Source organism: Lynx canadensis, chromosome A1, assembly GCF_007474595.2.
Source record: "Lynx canadensis isolate LIC74 chromosome A1, mLynCan4.pri.v2, whole genome shotgun sequence".
NCBI lineage: Eukaryota > Metazoa > Chordata > Mammalia > Carnivora > Felidae > Lynx > Lynx canadensis.
Window position 1 is genome coordinate 116,323,437 of NC_044303.2, and position 21,264 is coordinate 116,344,700.

Below are 21,264 nucleotides of genomic sequence, written 5' to 3' on the forward strand. Positions count from 1 at the left end.
TCACTCAAATAGTTCCTACTATTTGTGGAATGATCGAGCGTCCTCTTCCCCCCTGATATCCTCTACCTGCCCAGGTGTCTTGTGAGTCATTCTCCTTTAGGCCTTACCTGGGGTTCTTTTAGTCCTCTTCTGGGGAGAATCCTGGGAGTGGTCCTGAGAGCCGCTGTGTGCTGGGCCTGGTGCTGAACGCTGTATATCTTTTATTGTTTAATTGGCCTGACTGCTCTGGGAGGTGGGTCCTTTCAAAGGAGGGGTTTTGCCAAGGTCGGAGCTAGTGAGTGGTGGGGCGTTCTCATACTCAGTTTCACTGGAGCCTGTCTCTGCTTCACCGGCTCTGCTCGAGGAGAGGTGGTCCGCGCCAGTGGGCTCTGCTCCGCTGCTGCCTTCATCGCCTGAGGTCTGCACTCGGCGTACTTGGTGCCTCTTTTGTGCTTCTTCCTTGTTGGTCTCCTCGTTTATCTTGGCCTCCTGGTTCTTCGTGGCAAGAGTTGGCTGCCTTACAAAACACTCCTTTACATCTTATCCTCAGTTTCTCTTTGTTTAGCCCATTTAACCTTTGGCCTTCCTCTCACATCTCTTAGCCCAGACCCTAGGTAATTCGTTTGAGTCTTCTGGTGCCCAAATGGTGTTCGCATGGAATTCCTTAGAATGCCCTTATGTTTCACATGGGACTGGGCCAGCGTCTTTAAGACTCGAGCCAGGCCAGGGGCACCTAGGTGGCTCGTTCGTTTGGGTGTCCAACTCTTGACTTTGGCTCGGTTCATGATCTCACGGTTTTTGGGATCTAGCCCCATACTGGGTTCTGTGCTGACAGCGTGGAGTCTGTTTGGGATTCTCTCTCCCTGTCTCTCTGCCCTTGTTCCGCTCGCACCCTCTCTGTCAAAATAAGTAAACTTAAAAAACAATTAGCCAGGCCTGTCATAATTGAGAAGCTGTGGTTTCTGACCCAGGAAGTGGGCTTAGTCACATATACTCTTTGCTGTGAGGAAGAGACAGATCCAGTGGCCAGAAGGATGGTGGCCTCTAGAGAGAGAGAGAGAGAGGAGGAGGAAGATGAACAGGGAAGGAGTAGGAGATGGACACAGTTCGTTTCCCAGACCCAGCACAGTAGCTGGTCGTGGGACTTGAGAAAGATCTCCTGACAGAATGAATCCCCAGGCCCTGTGCAGATGAAAGTGCACACCTAGAGACGGGAGTTGACTGTGGCCTGATGCAGCCTGAACACGGCCCCTCAACTAAGGGAAGATGGGCTCCTTTTGGGGTCCCCCTGGTATTTGTGGCTCTTGACAAGGGCTCTGACATCAACTATTTCTCTCAGCCATCTTGAGGGTCTCTTTTCCCTCCTCAGAGATGGCATGGGTCTTTATGGCTCATTGACCTGAGAACTTGTTGAGCCTTGCTTTGGAGGAGAAGCTGTTCCTTCTCTTTGCAGTGTTCTGATGGCTTCCATTTAGTTTGGAGGCTTTGCTACTAGCTTGGGTTTCTGTGTGAGAGGCCAGAGGTTTTGATTTCACTGAGGGTAAAGAGGTTTTGGTGGCAGCAGTTTCCTCCCCTAACCCTTGGGCATGGCGGAGTAGGAACTACACAAGGTGAGGGTTTCAACATTTCTTTCTCCCTCCTTAATGGTTTGGTATTATTCTTAGAATAAAGGCCAGGATTCCAAAAGGCTTGAGGTCGTTCATGTTCTGGCCCTGCTACCAGATTCCAGTTCATTTCCTCAGCCTCGCCAGGCCTCTCTTCCCACGTAGCTTTCGTAAATGGTATTTCCTCTGTATGACTGAAAAGTCTTGACGCCTCTCTTGGCTCAAGTAACCCTTATTAAATCCTTCCCATCTTGCTCATGTGGCACTTCAGCGACGTTGAATGCTACTTTCCACCCCCTAGTCTGGGTCAGCTTTCTGTCCTCCACTGGTTTGTAATTTTTTTTATCTTAGCTGTAGTTATAGAATTAAGGTCTTCCATGATAGCAGAGACTTTGTCTAATTAGACTGTTTGAGTCCCCAGTAATTGTTTTATTGACTGATGAAAGATGAAGAGGAGTTTAGAGAGAGGCAGGAGAGGGGACAGGTGAGACTCTGGAATGAGCTTTTTCAAGTTTTTCAACTTTGGGCTTGAAATTGCAGAAAAGACTTTGCACTTCCTTTCCCTCCCTCGTGTTGTCTGTTTGTTTATTGCCTTTTAGAGAGAGCATGCAGGAGTGAGAGAGGCAGAGGGAGAGAGAGAGAGAGAGAGAGAGCGAGCAAGCATCTTAAGCAGGCTTCACACTCAGCATGGAGCCCAACCTGGGGCGGATCTCACAACCTGAGATCATGACCTGAGCCAAAATCAAGAGTTAGCCACTCAACTGACTGAGCCACCCAGGCGCTACCCGAGCAGAAAATTCATTGTGTAGCAGGGGGTGGAGCTCCGTTAACAATACTTGCGATCAGCTATGGGAATGATCACAACTGAGAGATGGAGCGTTGAGTCATTTTTGCTTCCGTGAGTGCTGGCCCTCACTTCTTCGCTGGTCCCTAAACATAGTAACAACTCACATACAAAACAATTTTTTAAATTCCGGTCATAGTCCAGATATGCCATCGTCTCAAATCATTTTTGCATTTTTATTTCCCAGGCAGTTCTTGCTTACATGCACGTGTCATTTGTACCTGGCTGCCATTGTAGTGCAGAGGGCATTGCGTATACTGTCTTCCTTCCTTTACTTGATCAGAAGCAACCTCCCTATAGGGCAAGATTCTCCACTTCACTGTTGACGTTTGGGCTGGATAATTTTTTTTTAAGATTTTATTTTTGGGGTACCTGGGTGGCTCATTTGGTTAAATGTCCAATTATTGATTTCGGCTCAGGTCATGAGCTCATGGCTTGTGAGTTCGACCCCTGCATCGGGCTCTGCTCTGACAGTATGGAGCCTGCTTGGGATTCTCTCTCCCTTCCTCTCCCTCTGCCCCTACCCCACTTGCTTGCTCACTCTCTCAAAAAAAATGAATAAAAGCTCTCTGAAAAGATTTTATTTTTAAGTAATCTCTGTACCCTACAGAGGACTTGAACTTACAAACCCAAGATCGAGTCACATGCTCTACTGACTCAGCCAGCCAGGCACCCCGACTGGATACTTTTTGTTAGAGGTGGGTGGGGTGTCTCCTGCTTTGTGGGATGCTTAGCAGCATCTTCACCTTTATCCACTAAATGCCAGTAGTGGCTGCTCAGTTACAGCAACCAGAACGTTTCCAGACGTTACCAGAGTCCCCCCTAGGGACCCAAATCACCTTTGAGGGCCACTGCAGTAGAGTCTGCATAATGAAAAATTTAAGTTGCTCATTGTTTTTTGAACCCAGTGGAGGAAAAGCATTCCTAAACAGTTTCATCAGCAGCTGAAAAATATATGCCTTTTTCTAGTGGTCTGCCCAGGAGGAAGGCTCGGGAACTTGGAACTATATTGAACTCCCTCTTGACCTCTGGCTGGACAGGCTTTGTTTCTGAGCTTCTCTTTAGTCCAAGACTGGAGAATCTGGGTGTTTGATACCAGTCCCTATATTAAAACCAGCAGAAGGTCACCTGGCTGGCTCAGTCAGTGGAGCATTTGGCTCTTGATCTCGGAGTTGTCAGTTCGAGCCCCACATTGGGTGTAGAGATTACTTAAAAACAAAATCTTAAACAAAAACAAAAAAACAGGTGAACAATAAGAGCTTGAGTCTAGTGGTCCAAATTTTTAAGTGGCTTTTTTTTTAATGTTTACTTTTAAGAGAGAGAGAGAGAGAGAGACCAAGTACAAGTGGGGTAAGGGCAGAGAGAGAGGGAGACACAGAATCTGAAGCAGGCTCCAGGCTCTGAGCTGTCAGCACAGAGCCCGTCACGAGATTGAGAATCACAAACTGTGAGACTCTGACCTGAGCCCAAGTCGGAAGCCTAACCGACTGAGCCACCCTAGGCGCGCCTAGTGGTCCAAATGTTTAAATATTTACTGTTAATTGTTAATTATTAAATAGCTAGCTAAAGAACAGAGCTAATACTTCAGTGGTTGCTGTGTGTCAGGCGCTGTTATATATTAATTCATTCAGTCCTCGGAACACCCCTCTGAGATAGGCCTTAACTATCCCCATCATCTAGATGAAGAATCTGAAGCATAAAAAAAAGGCTAACTTAACTTTTTCATGGTTGCACAGCTAGGAAGTGGTGGAGCTGGGATTCAAAACCCAATCCAACCCCAAGGCCCATGCCCCTCCGCAGCTGCCATTTACTGGGTACCTAGTGAGGTGCTTGATGCTGGGCTGAGAGCTTTGTGGACTTGGCTTCAGTTCTCAAAGTAGTCCTTCAGGCTGAGTAGTTATCCCGGAGTTTACAGATCTGGAGCCAGAGTCTTAGAGTTACGATATGTTGCCCCTGGGCCCCCACATAGCCGACCCAGTGCTTCCCTTTGTCACGTGGCCTCCCATGAATGAGGAAAACAAATTTTCTACCTTCATCTTCCTTTTTCCCTTGTGTCAGGTGCTAAATCAATGTGAACTCTTTCTTTTCTTTTCTTTTCTTTTTAAATTCTTTTTAACGTTTATTGTTGAGAACAGAGACAGACTGCAAGCGGGGGGTGGAGCAGAGAGAGAGAGAGAGCGAGACACAGAATCAGAAGCAGGCTCCAGGCTCTGACCTGTCAGCACAGAGACCGAGCAGGGCTGGAACTCACAAGCTGTGAGATCATGACCTGAGCTGAAGTCGGACGCTTAACCGACTGAGCCACCCAGGCGCCCCAAATGTTAAATATTTCTGATTAGATCTTATTCTTCAGGTGGTCTGTCAACATTATCTCGTTTAATCCCTACAGCAGTCTTGGTGGTTTCCCATTTTAAAGATGAGGAGACTGAGATTCAGAGAGAGGAAATAACTTGCCTAAAGTCATAAAGTAACTCATTGAGCCATGAACTGAATGAACCCAGGTCTGCTTGATTTCACACCATGTTCTTAACTTTTATGCTCTTTTTGCATTCCATTAGAGAATATCCTTAGAATACTTCAAAATTAGCAATAGCTGCTGGTGAGGAGTGGTACAGGAAGTGGGCTCTACGGGTAAGACGTGTTCTTTCTGGGGACACTCAACTGCAACTCTATTCCGTTCTTTTCACGAAAGCACGTGAGATTGGCCTTGAGTGAATGTGCTGGGCTCTTGGTACCGAATTTGACTCTTGTTTCACACAATCGTGACTTCAGGCTTTAATTTGGCAGATCTGCTCAGCAAGGCCCAGTGCTTTAACAAAGTCCCTCTAAGAACTGCTGTAGGTGTCATGGACCTGGGCATCGTGTGAAGACAGTCTGGTCACAAAGACATGGGAACCATAGGCCCCTAAAGATGGCCTCAGGTTTTTCTGTTTTCTTGGATTGAGAGATGCATTCTGTTTGGGTCACATACTTTCTGCAAAACTCTCTATTCTGCCTTTTCAAAAACATTGGCCTGCCCAGCACTCAGGGGTATTGGAGTATAAAAAGGAAACTGCTTTTTGCAGATCCAGTTTACTGAGTTGCCTGGTGGGATGTGCTCAGTGCCTGCTGACACAGCAGGCCGGTTGGTCGCACCTGGCTGGCCTGGGGAGACAGAAGATCTTGGGAGTCTTACCTACTCCCAGACCAGTTTGCTTCATTGTTCTTTGCCCCTTTCCACCCGGGTGTGGCCTCGGTTTTCTGCTCTAATACTCCTTTTACCTAGTCTTCACATGGGACCTATACATTCCCTTCACCTCTCACAGAAGCTTTTTAAAGTTACATTGATATAACCATGAAAAAATTGGTTTGGTGGACAAAAAAAAAACCGGAAGACTGCTTTGGGTAAAAGGCGTCTAGGGAAATTGGAAGGTGCAGGTGGGACAGAGCCGGTCAGTCCCTAGGATTGGAGCCAAGACCCTGGTGTTGGGACTTTCCCGTCAGCGTGGGGTCACCTACGGTGGCAGGAGTCTTTCCCTAGAACATTCATACCCTCCAAGTAGTAGCAGGCATTTGCTGTGCTGGAGAGGCCGGCTCCAGGGTGCTACCTGCACCCCCAGCAGGTGGCACGGTGCCTGCACATACCTAGCGCCTGCTTTCCAGTGGTCACTGTGGTTAGCCATAGGGGGGGAAATCTATATTCTGCTTATATTGTGGCTCCCCAGAGTTGAGGTGCTCTAAAAAGCAGGACACGGCATAGGATGATTATAATGAAAATGCTAACAGTGAAGATGAGGCTCAGTGTCCACATCGTTGGATGAGGGCTCAGCCCAACAACCACTAACACTGTTGTGGTGACCACATCCACAATGATTGGGGCCCAGGAGAATGGCTTTTCCCACACCCCGACTAAGGCATCTGCCCCACTGCAAGCTGCTGCTCCTGGGTTATATCGCCATTCTCTCACAGACACATGGCCTTGTTTTGAAAATACCTTTTTAAATTGCAGAGATAGCTCTTACTTACAGAAAGTAAATAATACCCTAATTTTGCTACCCAGAGATAGGAGTTAACATTTTGGTGTGAATCTTTTGTGCCGTGTTTAGTTTTTTTTAATGCAGCCCTTTTTGAAATTCACTTAGTATGTTAGTCTCATTTTCAATTCCTTAGGTCCTATATATCATCTGCTGCATCTGGCCCTGTAGACTATGCACGTTAAGGAGTGGTGGTCACTTGTCATCGAGGGCTCCATTTTAGACGTCAGTCTCGCACTGCTGACTTCACACGGGAGTGTGCCCCCACCCCGAGTTATTGTTGTTACGAAAAATCTCAAAACAGTGTAAAACTCTAACATAGATTGCTTTTCTTTTCCTTTTTGCCTTTTATTTAGTTCATAACATAACAGCTATAATTTATTGTCCATTTACTTTGTGCCTGGCACTGTGCTTACTGCTTTTCAAAGAATTAATCATATACTCTTCCTAACAGTTCTAAGAGATGGGTTCTATTGTCTCATTTTCAGGTGAGGAAACAAAGCCACAGAGAGGGTAAGGGGGTTGCGTTTTATTCGAATGGACCGTGCCAGGTGTAGCAAGCCTACACCCCGAATCTGGTGAACCTGTGTCTGCAGGAGCTGGCCTGTGGCGGGTACAGCAGTGGAGAGGACCCTGCTCCCCTGCTGTTTGAGCTGAGCCGACAGTTTGGGGGCGGCTGACAGACCCACAGAGACAGACCAGTGAATGGGTGCTGACCGTATCTGTAGGCTGCCTTGGTCTTCTGTACACACTTGCCTGGCTCCCCTCTTCCAGGAAACATGCACCTTGCTCTGGACTCTTGTGGAAAGGCTCATCAGCTTACAGCAGGAAGCTTGCTGATGTGTGCCATCAGGGCTGCAGCTCTTTGGGTTTTGAGAGGCCAGTACCGTTCCCCTCCTCTTCCCACCGCGAGGCTCAGGGCCTTTTTCCTCATTTGATCAAAGGTGACTTGTGTGTCCAGGCTGAGATCCTGAACGGGAAGGTGGCACACTTCCTCAGGGTGCCCTTAGAATTAAGAGGCTTTCTGCAGCTTGGAGAAGAAACTAGAGCCTTCTCCCCACTCAACGCCCCCTCACCCCCACCCACATGTGCAGGCACACACAGTCTCCTTCTAGGGATTTTAGGGATGTACTTGGCAGGGGCGGGGTGATGTGGACAGAGCTTTCTCCTTGGGGTTCCAGGCATCTGCCCCTCTTCTCAAGGACGTACCTGCTTAAAGACCATAAATTGGGAGTAGTAGCCTGGGAATGTTTTCAGTGCCTTTCTATAATTTTTTTTAATGTTTATTTTTGAGAGAGAAAGAGAGAGCAGGGGAGGGGCAGAGAGAGGGGGACAGACCTGAATCGGGCTCTGTGTTGACAGCAGCAAGCCCAATGCAGGACTTAGACTCATGAACCGTGAGATCATGATCTGAGCCGAAGTCGGACACTCACCCAACAGAGCCACCCAGGTGCCCCTCAATGCCTTTCAGTTGTGCTTTCTCTAGGGCAAGATGGGGGAAAATGGCCGGTAGACTTTTTTTTTCAGTAGTGTTTCGGTTCCCTCTGAGCTTTTCCATTTACCCTTGAAATGACTTCATTTGGTTGTCTGGAGGACAACCTGAAGGATTTTAGAGAGAGTGCAAGATTGTATTTGAGTTCTTAATAGGTAAAAATGGATTTTTGCTTTTGGGTGGGATGTGTGTCATGCGTAGTTCATGAAGGGTCAGCACCCCCCACCCCCCCTCCCCCCCAAAAAAAGCCCTGTCCAAGTACCCTTGGGCAGCCACAGGTAACTATGAGCTCCTCAAGGCTATGGGCAGGATGCCCTGGGTGTGTACGTCTGAAGTAAAGGCTCTCCAGAGGCCTCTCGGGAGAAGGTGTCTTCCATGGGGCCCGTTCTCCCTAGCCTAACCAGCCTCTGGACCCTGAGCTCCCTTTACTCGCTTGACTCCCAAGGTCTCCCCCTGGTCAGCTCAATCCCCTGTGGGATAAAGTGCTGGTTACCATACCAGAGACTGCTCTCTCAGCCACTACAAGAAAGTTTGGGCTGAATGAGGTCTCTTGAAGGGTTTGAGCTGATAGAGGAGGGAGTGACCCCCTTCCTTTAGAGCTTAAAACTGATAGGACCTTCGTATTTTTTCTTAGTACTGCTTTGCTGTTGCTTCAGAGAATAGCTAAGCCCAAACCTGCAGCTTGCTTGCAAGACAGGCTGGAAACGGTTTTTCCAGCCAAGGTGTAATGTGTGAGGCAAATTGTTGGTTCATTTGTTCACTCATTCATTGGTTTGTTCCATATCTCCTATATGCCAGGACTCCTGAGTGCCTTGGGCTAGGCTAGGAAAATAGAGCTGCAAGTGACATTGGGAGTCTTCAGTAGTTTTTTTTTTAATTTTATTAAAAAAAATTCTTTTTAACGTTTATTTTTGAGCGAAAGAGACAGAGCATGAGTGGGAAAGGGGCAGAGAGAGAGGGAGACACAGAACTGGAAGCAGGCTCCAGGCTCTGAGCTTTCAGCACAGAGCCTGACACGGGACTCGAACTCACAAGCGGTAAGATCATGACTTGAGCCCAAGTCAGGTGCCTAACTGACTGAGCCACCCAGGCACCCCTAGGGAGTCTTCAGTATTTTTATCCAGGTGGAATCAGGAGCTAAGGGTCACCAGAGTTCCTCCTGGAGGTTGAAAAAGAATACCTGACCAGTCCCCTGGTCAGGCATCGGAGAAGGTGGGTAGTGGTAGAGGGTTCTGGGTGGTCACCAGCTCCATCCTGCCGATAAGGGCGAGGATGGGTAAGTACCAAGGCCGTGTGCTTGCAAACATCATTAGGAGACACTGCCCCTGCCTTTCTCAGTTATTGCCCAGCAGCCTGGTGTCCACAAGCAGTTGGGCTTGGGCAGTACCAACGGGAAATAGATGCTTCTTTTACCCCATTTCTGAATCCTGTGTTTATTCTTCAGAGAGATCTTGGTTGCTCCTATAAAGTGGAAACTGACTGTAGGATCTCCCTACCAGCTTTACACTGGGCCCATGTTGCTGCCAGGTGCTCAGCAATTAGGGAGCCCTGCCTTCCAACCTTCAGGTCTCTTGTCTTGGGAGGAATAATAGCAGCTAGCATATACTGAGTACCTGCTGTACACTAGGCCCTGGCCTATGTGGATTAATTCATTAAGTTACTGAAGAACACAGTGAAGGAATAGGTACTGTTATGATCCCCATTTTGTAGACGAGGAGCCTGAGCTCAGGAGAGGTGATCACGCCCTCCAGGTGGCACTCAGAGTGGACCCCAGGATATCCAACTGTAAGGCCCCCTCCCCTCCTCTCTCCAGTGTTCCTTGGCGAGCTGCTAGGCCCAGGAGCAGTCACTCGGGTCTGCTTGTGCTGTGACCTGAGGAGGGGTCCTCCTGCCAGTGATGATTGTACTGGCTTGAGTGTGCTGGACCTCCAGAGTTTGCTGAGAAGCCTCCTGTTCTCCGCACTGGTGGTGCTGTAAATAAGCACACTGCTTTGGGCCGCTGAACTCTGTTCGGTGGATGGGGAGTGGTCAGATGCCTTCTGTCATTCCTGACACATTGGCGGCTCCCTGCATGGCCACTCTGCCTCCAAGGCTAAGCCCACTCATTTTACCACTTTAGGGTTTTCCTAGCAAGGATTAGCATATCTCTCATGGTTTCAGTGGAAAGGTAGTTGGTCATGATGTTGGAGACTTTTTTCTATCAGGCTTCTTTGGACAAGCAAGCTAGAACTCATCAGATGACCACAGAAGGAAGCTGTTTCCCTAAACCCCAGACCTGTCTCCAGCCTGGCAGGGTTCTAGTCACAGCCCTACAGACAAGGAAGGCCACACCTCTATCTCCCTTTCTCTGGCCTCACATTCACCACAGTGGGTGAGGACTTTTTGTCATTGCCTTTTGGGTTGACGTTGCTGTGTTGGGGTTACAGAACAGCAGAGATTGTTGTGGATGACTTAGTGGGGACCAGGCACCCCATACAGTTCTTTCTTGATCTACAGGGATGACCATTATTGCTCTGAAATGGTGGGCAGGGAGTTGGGGAGGCAGGACAGTCCTTAGAAAGTGAGGTCTGCCTTGAATCACCGCACCATGTTTATTGAGAGTGGTCATCGGTTCTATCCCTGACCTGAGAACTCACCTTGTTCTCACCAGGGCCTGAAACTGAGGTACAGTCACCTGAAAACACAAGTCTTTTACTATTGCAAAATTAATCCAGACAGTGGAGGGAAGAAACAACCTGGGGTGTTTTGCATAAATATATCTGCTAGAACTGTTAATCAGTAACACAGGAATCTGGTGCGTGTAGAAGCCAGTTATGGTCTGTATACCTAAGATAAAAACACACTTTGTGTTCAGTAAAAACGATATGGCAGTGTTTACCTTGTTACAAAATGCAGCAAGTCCTATTTGAATGAAACTCCTGAGGCCGTCATTCAGTGTGAGTCAGACAAGCATTGCTGATAACAGAGCAACCTGTGCCTGTCTGTGCCTGGACACTAATTGGTAGAACCCAGCAGCTACCTCCTTGGCCATCTCTGCCCTTTTGGACAAGTCCCAAAGAGCCAGCTCCCCTTAATATACTACCTCTCCAATTTTTTCTGTAACCCAGTGCCTGAAAACCTGGAAAATAATAATTTTCCTGATTTCTTTTTAGCTTTCAAAGTCATAACAGTCATTGTCATATTCAAGAGCCAGGGACATTGGGAGTTTCTGTTTTCTGATCTCTCTCTCCTTGCTTTGTTTCTGCAATTCCCTAGTTCCAGGCATCTTTCCAGCTTCTTAGCAGGGTATGAAATGGCAGATCGTGCATTAACCACCTTGTCTGCCATCTTTTGGGGGCAAGGAGAGTCGGGCTGTGATGACTCAGTCAGAAGCCGGGTCCAAACTAAAGTGACGCCCACTTCTTGATGAGACACTCAGTAGCCATCTTTTCTTTAAATTTTCTTGCATTAGTGGAAGAGAAAGAGACATGACGATGGGGCACTAATAAGATGGACATGACTTTCCCTGTAGCTGATTGAAAGGATATGTCCTGATTCCAAATGCCAGTTGTGTTTATTATTGGTCCCACCCAGTGTGGCATGTCCCTGTGTGGCTCCTCAGATGGGTCTCTGGCTCTTCTTTCCAAGTGGTCTGTGAGCTCCCGGAGTCGGGTACGGTGTCTTTTGTTCCTGGACTCCCCTGCAGGGCTGTGTCAGAAAAATGAGAGGCAGGCTACACGAGGTGGGAGGGAGACTGAGCAGTGTCTGCCACATCCTCTGGTGGTGCCGCACAATCGGAGCCGTCTGCGGGAGTGTTTAGGGAGGAAGGCCGGTGGACGTATGGCAGGCAGAGTGGACTTGGGTTTTTTATGAGCACGATGTGCCTCTTGCTGGCCGGGTCCAGGCTGGCCCCGGAGGGCCCAGGGTCGGTGGGCACTACCCAACCGCGGGAAACTGCTGTGGGAGTAAGTGCTCCTGAACCGCTCGTGTTTGGAGTTCTGCCTGCTGCGAAGCTCAGCCTTGGTGTCTCCTTCCCAGGGCGGCGAGGTGCCTGGAGTCCTCATGAGTAAGCAAAGCATTAAAGAATGTAGGGGTCTGGGGAGTGCCTGGTGGCTCAGTCGGTTGGGCATCCAGTGCTTGCTTTCAGCTCAGGTCATGATCTCGTGGTTTGTGGGTTCGAGCCCTGTGTTAGGCTTGTGCCGGCAGTGCGGAGCCTTCTTGGGATTCTCTCTTTGCCCCTTCCCTGACTGCGTGCACGTTCTCTCTCTCTCAAAATAAATAAACATTAAAAAAAAATTTTTTTTTTAAGAATGTAGGGGTTTTTGTATATGGTGAAATACTCAGAACATAAAATGTATCGTTTTAACCATTTTTAAATAGACAGTTCATTGGCCTTAAATACAGTCGTATTGTACAGCTATCACCACCATCCATCTCCAAAACTTACTTCATCTTCTTGAAAACTTACTCTATATCTGTTGAACAATAAGCCCGTCTCCAGCCACTCCTAACCACCATTCTACTCTCTGCCTTAGAAGTCGGTCCATTTTAGGTATCTCTTGTAAGTGGAGTCATACAGTATTTGTCCTTTTGTGATTGCCATATATGTGTTAGCATCATGTCCTCAAGGTTAGCCCAAGTCATAGCATGTGTTGGAATTTCCTTTTTTTAAGGCTGAATACTATTCCATCATATGTATTAACTATGTTTTGTTTATCCATTCCTCCGTCAGTGGACACTTGGGTGCTTCCGTTTCTGGCTTTTGTGAATATGCTGCTTATAAACATGGGTGCATAAATACCTGTTCAAGTTCATGCTTTCAGTTCATATGGGTCAAAGTTTTAAAGCACAAGCAGCAAGATGTCTTTGAAGGTCATTTTCTGATAAATTGCCCTTCTCCACTGAGGGCTAGGCTTACAGACCAAAAGTTAGCTTTACTCACCATCTAATTTTAGACTCCAACTTAAGCACCACTTGTAACATCAAGCTTCATTTTGATATTTGATAGGCTTCTACTGCGCATTACAACTCCAACTTAGTTGGCCACTTCTTTGTGATTGTGGGGGCACCCTTGTCACTTGCTGGTGGACGTTGGTAGTGTCCTTATTAGAGCTGGCTTGCTCTAGGGGTGCATGCTCTTTCTGACTTTGCCCCTCCTGACCCAAGTTGGGCTGGCCTTTTGACCTTGTCTCTGATCTGGCTCCATTTGGGGACCTGAAACCCTGAGCCCACTGACAACTGAGGCTGTTGAGACCATTTTTCTTCCACCCGTGGCAGCTTTGTGAGGCACAGTATTCTCTCCCATCTCTGCTGGTTCTTGTAATTTGTCTTTATTTCATCCAGATCTTATACAGCATTTAACATTATTAGAATTATATGTAAATTTTTTTCATGGGGGAGTACAATATTTTTCTAAATACTTTGGCGTTTGGGGTTGCCACAGGGACTGGTTTTCCCTGTACCAGTTTAAACCTAGTCCAACAGCCCTTGGCAACTGGTGAGGTGTACACACCTGGGGGATAATGGGCTTTTGATGGATTCAGCGGTCCTGGCATGGGTCTCTACCTCTTGATGAGACTTCTTTAGGCCAGACTGCCAGGTCAGTTCAGTTAGGAAGTAGAGATGGCTGGTTGTGAATTTTTTTCTTGATGGTTATATGGTTATTCTCTTTATTAATTTCTTAATAGAAATTCTCCATATCCACACTTGAGCCAACCACAGCTCTTTTGCATAGTTAAGGACGTAAAGAATCAGTGCCCCGGTGGACTTTGAGCCCACGACATGATAAAACCGTGGGCCATGCAGCCCTTATAAAATGGGGCCAGGACCCTGTCTCTGTGCACTGTAGCCATTTATCCTTGGCTGAGAGGCTTTTGCTGGTGCAGGTTAATGGAGACTGCATGCTCCTCGTTCCCATCCACCCTGCTCTGGCCTTCATGCGTCTGGCCCAGCAGGAGAACGAGGAGAACATTCTCTGCTACTTTTCTGCTCTTAGGGCTGTTACCCTCTGCTCTGGCACATGGCTGCAGGGCCCAGGAAGGGGAGGATCAAGCCGTATCTTGTCAATGCATTTTCATCTCTTTGGGGCCTCGCTTACAGATAGCACTGTCAACCCTGCTTTTTTCAGGTGAGGACACTGAGGTTTTGAGAGGTGAAGGGGAGGGCCGAGTCAGAGCAAGCCGCCCTGGAGCCTAAATCAAGAAGGAAGGAAGGGAGTGTAGAGGAGTCTGGGCTGGAGATGAGTTGAGAGAAGGCATCAATACATGCTTAGTACTGTGGCCATTGTTTTAGTCTCCTGACAGTTGCTTTATTTGGCTGTGCTTTAGATGCTGGAGGATGAAGGGACAAGTTTGCCAGAGAGCAGATCAGATGCTTCTCAGAGGATCAGAAAGATGTGGGTGGGGCGTGGAAGAAGAGCCGTTCACACAGTAACCCAACCTCAAGTTAGGTCTCTGTCCTAAACCCTGGGAGGGGCCTGGTAATGAATCAGGCAGCTATTCCTGGAGCTGACGTGGAGGAAAGGGGATGCTCCTCTGCTCCGGGGCAGGCGAGCCATTCCTCGGGCAGGGACAGAGAAGGAAGAGCTGGTTCAAGGAGCACACAGACAGATCCTGGAGGTGGGCTGTTGTCTGCATTCACAGATGTCACTGTCTGTACAGCCTGAGGGCTGGAGGTGCCTGTGAAACCCACAGTGGGGTTTCACTGCTGGAATGGGTGGCCGCAGAGCCCAGTGTGCCCAGGACTCCCGTCGGGGGGATGGGTTGTCACTAGGCATGAGCCTGACAGGGTACAAGTGTCTCTGGCCCTTGGATTACAGGCCCTGTGCTGTTGTCCTGTTTGTTCCCATGCTGGCCAGGTCCTTCTGTCCCAGACTTGGGATCCCAGCTCCCTGTCCCCTGCTCTTGGAAGCTGCTCTGTTCTGGGCCCTGCTGGAGTTTCCCAAGGTCATAATTGCCAAAGATGTGACCATGTCCCCCTGATCCTGAGCTCTGATGCCATGTGTTTGAGGCAAAAAGAAAAGTGCGTGTGTGTGGGGGGGGGGGGGTGGTGTATGTATGTACATGAGTTGGGGTCAGGGCAGGGCCTTGTGCTCCTGGCATTTCCCCCTCCAACATTTTATGTTCTCCCACCATGGGTCTGCTAGAAGTGGGGCCTGGCTCTGTTCATTCACCCCCTTCCCTCAGAGTGGCTTTGGGCACGTGCCTGCCTGGGGCTGGACCTGTCCTGTCCTCCAGACAGTGAAGAGCCAGCTGGCCTTAGGGTCCTTTGCTCCCAGAACAGCCTGTGACTCTGCTCCCTGGCCTCTGGTTTCTTTCTGATGCTTCTCCCCAGAGTCAGGTGAGAGCCCCCTTCTCTCTGCCTATGTGGACCTGTCTGAAAGAGGCCCACTAAGTCAGGGGAGGGGTCTGCCTGCAGGGTCATGGTCACTTGAATAATAGTGATAATATCAGGGAACATTGATCGAAAGCTTTACAATGTGGTAGGCACTGTGCTAAGTATTTTATAATGTGCCTGGTCTCCTGATTTTCTCAACAATCGGTGGGGTGTAGATTATCAATGTAGTCCTATTTTACAGCAGAGGAAACTGAGGCTAAGAGAAGCGGTCACCTGCCCAAGGTTATGTGGCCAATGTGTAGATGAGCCTAGTTTAAATCCAATTGGATAACGTCATATGAAAATCTTTGTTCTAAAATCCTAATTGTGGTGCCTAATACTAAATTGGAACAGGGTGTCTTTGGGAATTGTGACCAGAATTGGAGAGGCAGTGTCAGGTGGGAAGGGTGCCTTCTCTGCTACTCTCTGAACTTCCCATGTCTGGAATCTGAGAACCCTGCTGCCTTATACACACATACTCACTCTCACTCTCAATCTCTCTCACTCTTCTGCTGAACCTCAGGTTCAGGTTCCTGGGAAGAGATGTTGGAACAGCTGAGGCCAGCTGTAAGAGAGGAGGCTGGGGAGACAGGGACAGAACTTTTCTGAGAACACAGCTAGTGCCCTCTGCAGGCTGTGTTTTGGGTTTTGGAGGGTGGGGCATAGAGTAAATCGAGCTCCTGCGTGGCCTGGCCTGGTCTGTGCTGGGCAGTCTGTCCACGGGACAGGTGGTACTGCTTGCCCACCGCGGCAGTGAGTATTGCAGGAGGTTCAGGGCACCTCTCTCTGCTCTGTGTGTACAACCTTAAGTGGGCTCCTGCCTCCTCACCGCAGAGCTGTCCTGTCCCAGCTTTCCAGGGACCACAGTTCTGCACCCACCCCAATACAGGCCTTGGTGCTTGAAGCCCAGAGGAAATTCACCACGTAGAATTAACACTTTTCTTTGGATTATCAGTCATTCAAGTACTACCCTTTACACTGTGCATGTGCCTAGAGGTGGCTTCCCCACAGTCAGAGAGGAAGCACTGGCCCCACCTCTCACACAGTATTCAAAGGTCTCTTGAAAGGAGCTGTGATACGTGAGGCCAGCTGAGTCTGCAAAAGCAAGGCAAGGCACCTGAGGCCCTCAACAGGCTAGGTAGCAGGGCTGCTGAACAAGGGCAGATACACACCCCTGGGGTCCATGCAGTCTGACTGTGAACAGTCCAGATAGCCAAGGAGAAAGTGCTATAGGAAGGAGGAACCTTGCTCCTTGAGCAAAGGAGTGACATGCTGGGCAGGTATGTGCAGAACAGTGGGTGTGTGCTGCGTGAGAGGAGAGTCAGGAAATAGACATGTGAATGCTACCTTCTAGCTGATTTTGGACAGACCACGTAGACTTCTCTTGAGCAGTTCCCTCCTCTGTAAAATGGGACCACAGTGTGTTCTTCACGTGGGAATATGCAGGGCTCTACAGACTTCAGTCTGATGACAAAGACAGGAATGATGAGGGTGGAATCTAGGAGCAGTGGACTGGTACCTTGGCTGAGGTGGCGTCCATCCCATGTCCCAACAATCTGGGGTGTTATAAGGCCCCAAAGGCAGAGCAGAAGAGTGGAGGGGATGTTTCCAGGAAAGGGAAGATGAACGAGCCCAGTGACCTTGTTGCCAGTGTCAAAAGAGGGCCAAGGGGTGAGGTGGGCACTATTTTCAGGGTCAGATGGGTAGGCACTGAAGTTTCTGACAGGTATACTGCTGAGGTGTGACAGACAGGGGTGTGGTGGGTGGAGGGGCTCTGCTGAGGAAGCCAGAAGAGAAAGAGCATGATGTTCACCTCCAGGAGTGAGCAAAGAGCGGAGCCGTAGGGGTTGTCAAGGGACCTGAAGACGCCCCTTGGAAGATCATGGAATCTTCTGGGGTGTACATAGGGACTGGCTGTCCCTTCTCCCTTGGTGCCCTCTTTCTCTAGGCCTGGGCTCAGGTGGGCTCCTGACACCTGCCCAAACCTAAACCCAAACTCAACATGGAGGAACAGAAGAGGCTGGGGTTTGGTGATTTCTGAAATGCCACCAGCTGGTGATGGTGGAGAGGGAGGAACCTTGGCAGTGGCCTGTTTCTGATGCACGGGGCTCAGCCTTAGGAACTGTACCAGTTTCGGGGGTGCTCTCTGGTCTCCGAGCTCCTTGGAGGGAGTGGGGAGCAGTGATTTGAATATGGTGCTCACTGGGTTTGCCCTGAGAGAGTCAGCAAGGCCTGAGAGGAGTCAGAATTGCATTGAAGACATCACTGATAGGGAGGGCTATGGGTCACAGGAGCAAAGTCAGGTTATGAGAGGAGCAAAAATAACTGGGAGCACACGTTAGGTGGAGTTTGGCCAGGGTTGGGGTGAGGGTGGCACTAAGTAACAGTGACACGGGGAAGACAGTCTGGGACTGGGGTGGGTGCCACCAGGGAGCCAGGGTGGTCAATACCCACTGCCCCCAGACACTTGTGGTAGAGGCTAGTAGGGGTCCAAGGTGTGCTGAAAATGGACAGGTCCTCCCTCCTGCCAGTAGGACTCGGCAGTGACAGTCCAGAAGAAGCAAGCTTTGAGTGTGGCTTTGGAATCAAAGACTCACTTTCCTGGATTAAGGAAAATGTAAAATGCAGATGTAAAATCCTCTACCCCTTGCCACATCCTGACCTTTAAGTTTCTTGTATCCTTTTGGAAACTTATTTGTGTATATGTGTGCATCCTTTTCTTCGTACAGATCAAATAAGGCATGCCATGTACCTTGCTTAATTTGTTGGCAACATGGAAGAACTACCTAGTTCTTTTTAATTTTTTTTTTTAATGTTTATTCATTTTTGAGAGACACAGTGGGAGCGGGGGAGAGGCAGAGAGAGGAGACAGAATCCGAAGCAGGTTCCAGACTCTGAGCTGTCAACACGGAGCCCGACGCGGGGCTTGAACTCAAGAGCTGTGAAATCATGACCTGAGGGGAAGTCGGACGCTCAACTGATTGAGCCACCCAGGCACCCCTACCTAGTTCTTTTTAAAGACTGTTTAGTTTTCTGTCTTACAGTATGTGTTGATTTAGCTAATCAGTGTCCCATTGATACTAAGGTCATTGTTAATTTGGGGTTTTGATATAGCAGACACACTATACCCATATCTGAACATTGGGACAATTATTTCTGTAGGAAAAACCCTCAGTGTGGATTTTATGAGTCAGAACTATATGCACTGCCCCCTATCTCTTTAAAAGGGGTTCTGCCGGGGTGCCTGGGAGGCTCAGGGGCACCTGGGTGGCTCAGCCCGTTAAGCGGCCGACTTCAGCTCAGGTCATGATCTCGCGGTCCGTGAGTTCGAGCCCCGCGACAGGCTCTGTGCTGACAGCTCAGAGCCTGGAGCCTGTGTTAGATTCTGTGTCTCCCTCTCTCTCTCTGCCCCTCCCCCGTTCATGCTCTGTCTCTCTCTGTCTCAAAAATAAACGTTAAAAAAAATTTTTTTTAAATAAATAAATAAATAAATAAATAAAATAGGTTCTGCCAGTTCACACTTGCTGATAGTGTTTGAGAATTAGAAATGATGCTGGTGACACAGAATTAGAAACGATGCTGGAGCCGTTGTGAGGATTAAATGAGATAATGCATAAAGCTTTCAGCCAGTGCCTGCCACACCAGGCTGAGAACAGGGCTCACTGCAAACTGGACCACTTTGGACAAGCCTCAAGTTAGGTGCCGGGTTGGGTTTCATTGTCAGCTTGGGGCAGGGGAGGCGTCAGGACACAGTGGTCTGACAGCTGCTGAGCCGTCCCCTTCATTCACACGTTTAAGAAATGTTTAGTGAATGCCTGACGTGTGCCAGACACTGGAGCAGAGATGGAGCAGGGAAGCAGACAGGCATGGCTCTGACCCTCTGGAGAGGGTGGGAGTCTCCGTGGCTTGTGCTAAATACTACCTGCATAGGATGCTGCTACTCGCAGTCCCCTCTGACTAGGTCTTTCTCTCCCCTGCCCCTGCCTTGCCCCCAGTGTACGTGGTGGAACAGGAAAGGAAGATGGACGTGGACACCGGGTGTCAAGCAGCCCTGGCTGCGTGTTGGACTGCTCTGTGCTGCTGCTGCCTCCTGGACAACTTGAATTGAGCAGTTGGGACCCAAGTGCTCCCTCCAGGCCCACTGCCTTGTTACTGGAATAAACAATTAGTGCTGCACCACTTCCATTTTTTCTTTCTTTTAAAAGTACCTAACCTACAGTCTTACATTTTAGCACCTATGACAGGTGTGAAGTGGCATCTTACTGTCTTTTTAACATAGTGACTCAGTAGTTCTATTCACTGTGCAGTGCTCACCACAATAAGTACAGTCACCAGATGTCACTGTATAACATTAATATGCTGTCACTGACTGTATTCCCTATGCTGTATTTTTCATCTCTGCCACTAACTTATAACTGGAAGTTTGTACCTCTTAATCCTTTTATCTCTTTCACCCATCCTCCCCACCCACCTCCCCTCCTGCAACCAGCGCTTCTCTCTAAGACTGTTTATTTAATTCTACATGCAAGTTGAAATCATCTGGTATTTGTCTTTATCTGACTTATTTCACTTATCGTAATACTGAGTCCATCCATGTTGTCACAAATAACAAGACCTCGTTCTTTTACATGGCTCAGTAATGCTCCGCTGTGTGTATGTACGTGAGTATACGTGTCTCTGGGGGGGGGGGGTGTTTTTACATGTGCCACATCATCTTTATCCATTCATCTACAGATGGGCACTTGGGCTGCTCCCATGTCTTGGTTACCGCAAATAATGCCACAATAAACATAGTTCAATTAGTGTTTTTGTTTTCTTTGGGTAAGTACCCAGTGGGAGAAGTACTGGGTCATATGGTAATTCTATTGTTAATTTTTTAAAGACCTCCATACTGTTTTTCACAGTGGCTGCACCAGTTTGCATTTCCACCAGCAATGCACAAGAGTTGCATTTTCTTTGTTTTAAAGATTTTTAAGCATTGTCCACACCCATTGTGGAGCTCAAACTCACAGCCCTGAGATCAAGAGTCTCTCAACTCCACTGAGCCAGCCAAGAACCCCAAGTGTTCTGTTTTCTTCACATCTTTGCCAGTGCTTGTTGTTTCTTGTTTTGGGGGATGATCACCATATTGACAGGTATAAAGTGGTACGTCATTGTGGTTTTCATTTGTATTTGCCTGATAATTAGTGATGTTGAGCATCTTCTTATCTGTCCATTGGCCATCTGTACATCTTCTTTGTACAAATGTCTATTTAGGTCCTCTGCCCATTTTTTTTTTTAATTTTTTTTAACGTTTATTTATTTTTGAGACAGAGACAGAGCATGAACAGGGGAGGGGCAGAGAGAGAGGGAGACACAGAATCCGAAACAGGCTCCAGGCTCTGAGCTGTCAGCACAGAGCCCGACGCGGGGCTTGAACTCACAGACCGTGAGATCATGACCTGAGCCGAAGTCGGACGCTTAACCGACTGAGCCACCCAGGCGCCCCATCCTCTGCCCATTTTTAATAGAGTTAATTATTTTTTGGGTGTTGAGTTGTATGGGTTCTTTGTAGCTTTTTGGTGTTAACCCCTTTTGGGATATGTCACTTGCGAATATCTTCTCCCATTCAGTAGGCTGCTTTGCCGTTTGGTTGATGATTTCCTTTGCTGTGCAAAAGCATTTTCTTTTAATGTGATCCCAGTAGTTTAATTTTGCTTTTGTTTCTCTTGCCTCAGGAGAAATATCCAGAAAAATGTTGTTAAGGCTGATGCCAAAGATTACTGCCTGTGTTTTCTTGTAGTTTATGGCTTTAGGTTTTTAATCCATTTTGAGTTTATTCTTGTGTATGGCGTAAGAAAGTGATCAGTTTCATTCTTCTGCATGTAGCTGTCCAATGTTCCCAGCACCATTTATCAAAGAGAATGTCTTTTCTCCATTGTGTATTCTTGCCTCCTTTGTCATAAATTAATTGACCATATAAGCGTGGGTTTTTCTAGG

At 48.2% G+C, this 21,264-nt stretch overlaps 1 protein-coding gene across 1 annotated transcript in view; it reads left to right on the forward strand.

Moving 5' to 3' along the window:
• The window catches only part of CYSTM1 (cysteine rich transmembrane module containing 1), a 42,403-nt gene extending 22,939 nt beyond the window's left edge, over positions 1-19,464 (forward strand). The window contains exon 3 of the mRNA XM_030319617.1: positions 19,281-19,464. Coding sequence (XP_030175477.1) covers positions 19,281-19,393 — 113 coding nt within the window. The 3' untranslated portion in view covers positions 19,394-19,464. The remainder of the gene's footprint in view (positions 1-19,280) is intronic.
• Positions 19,465-21,264: the final 1,800 nt, after the last annotated feature.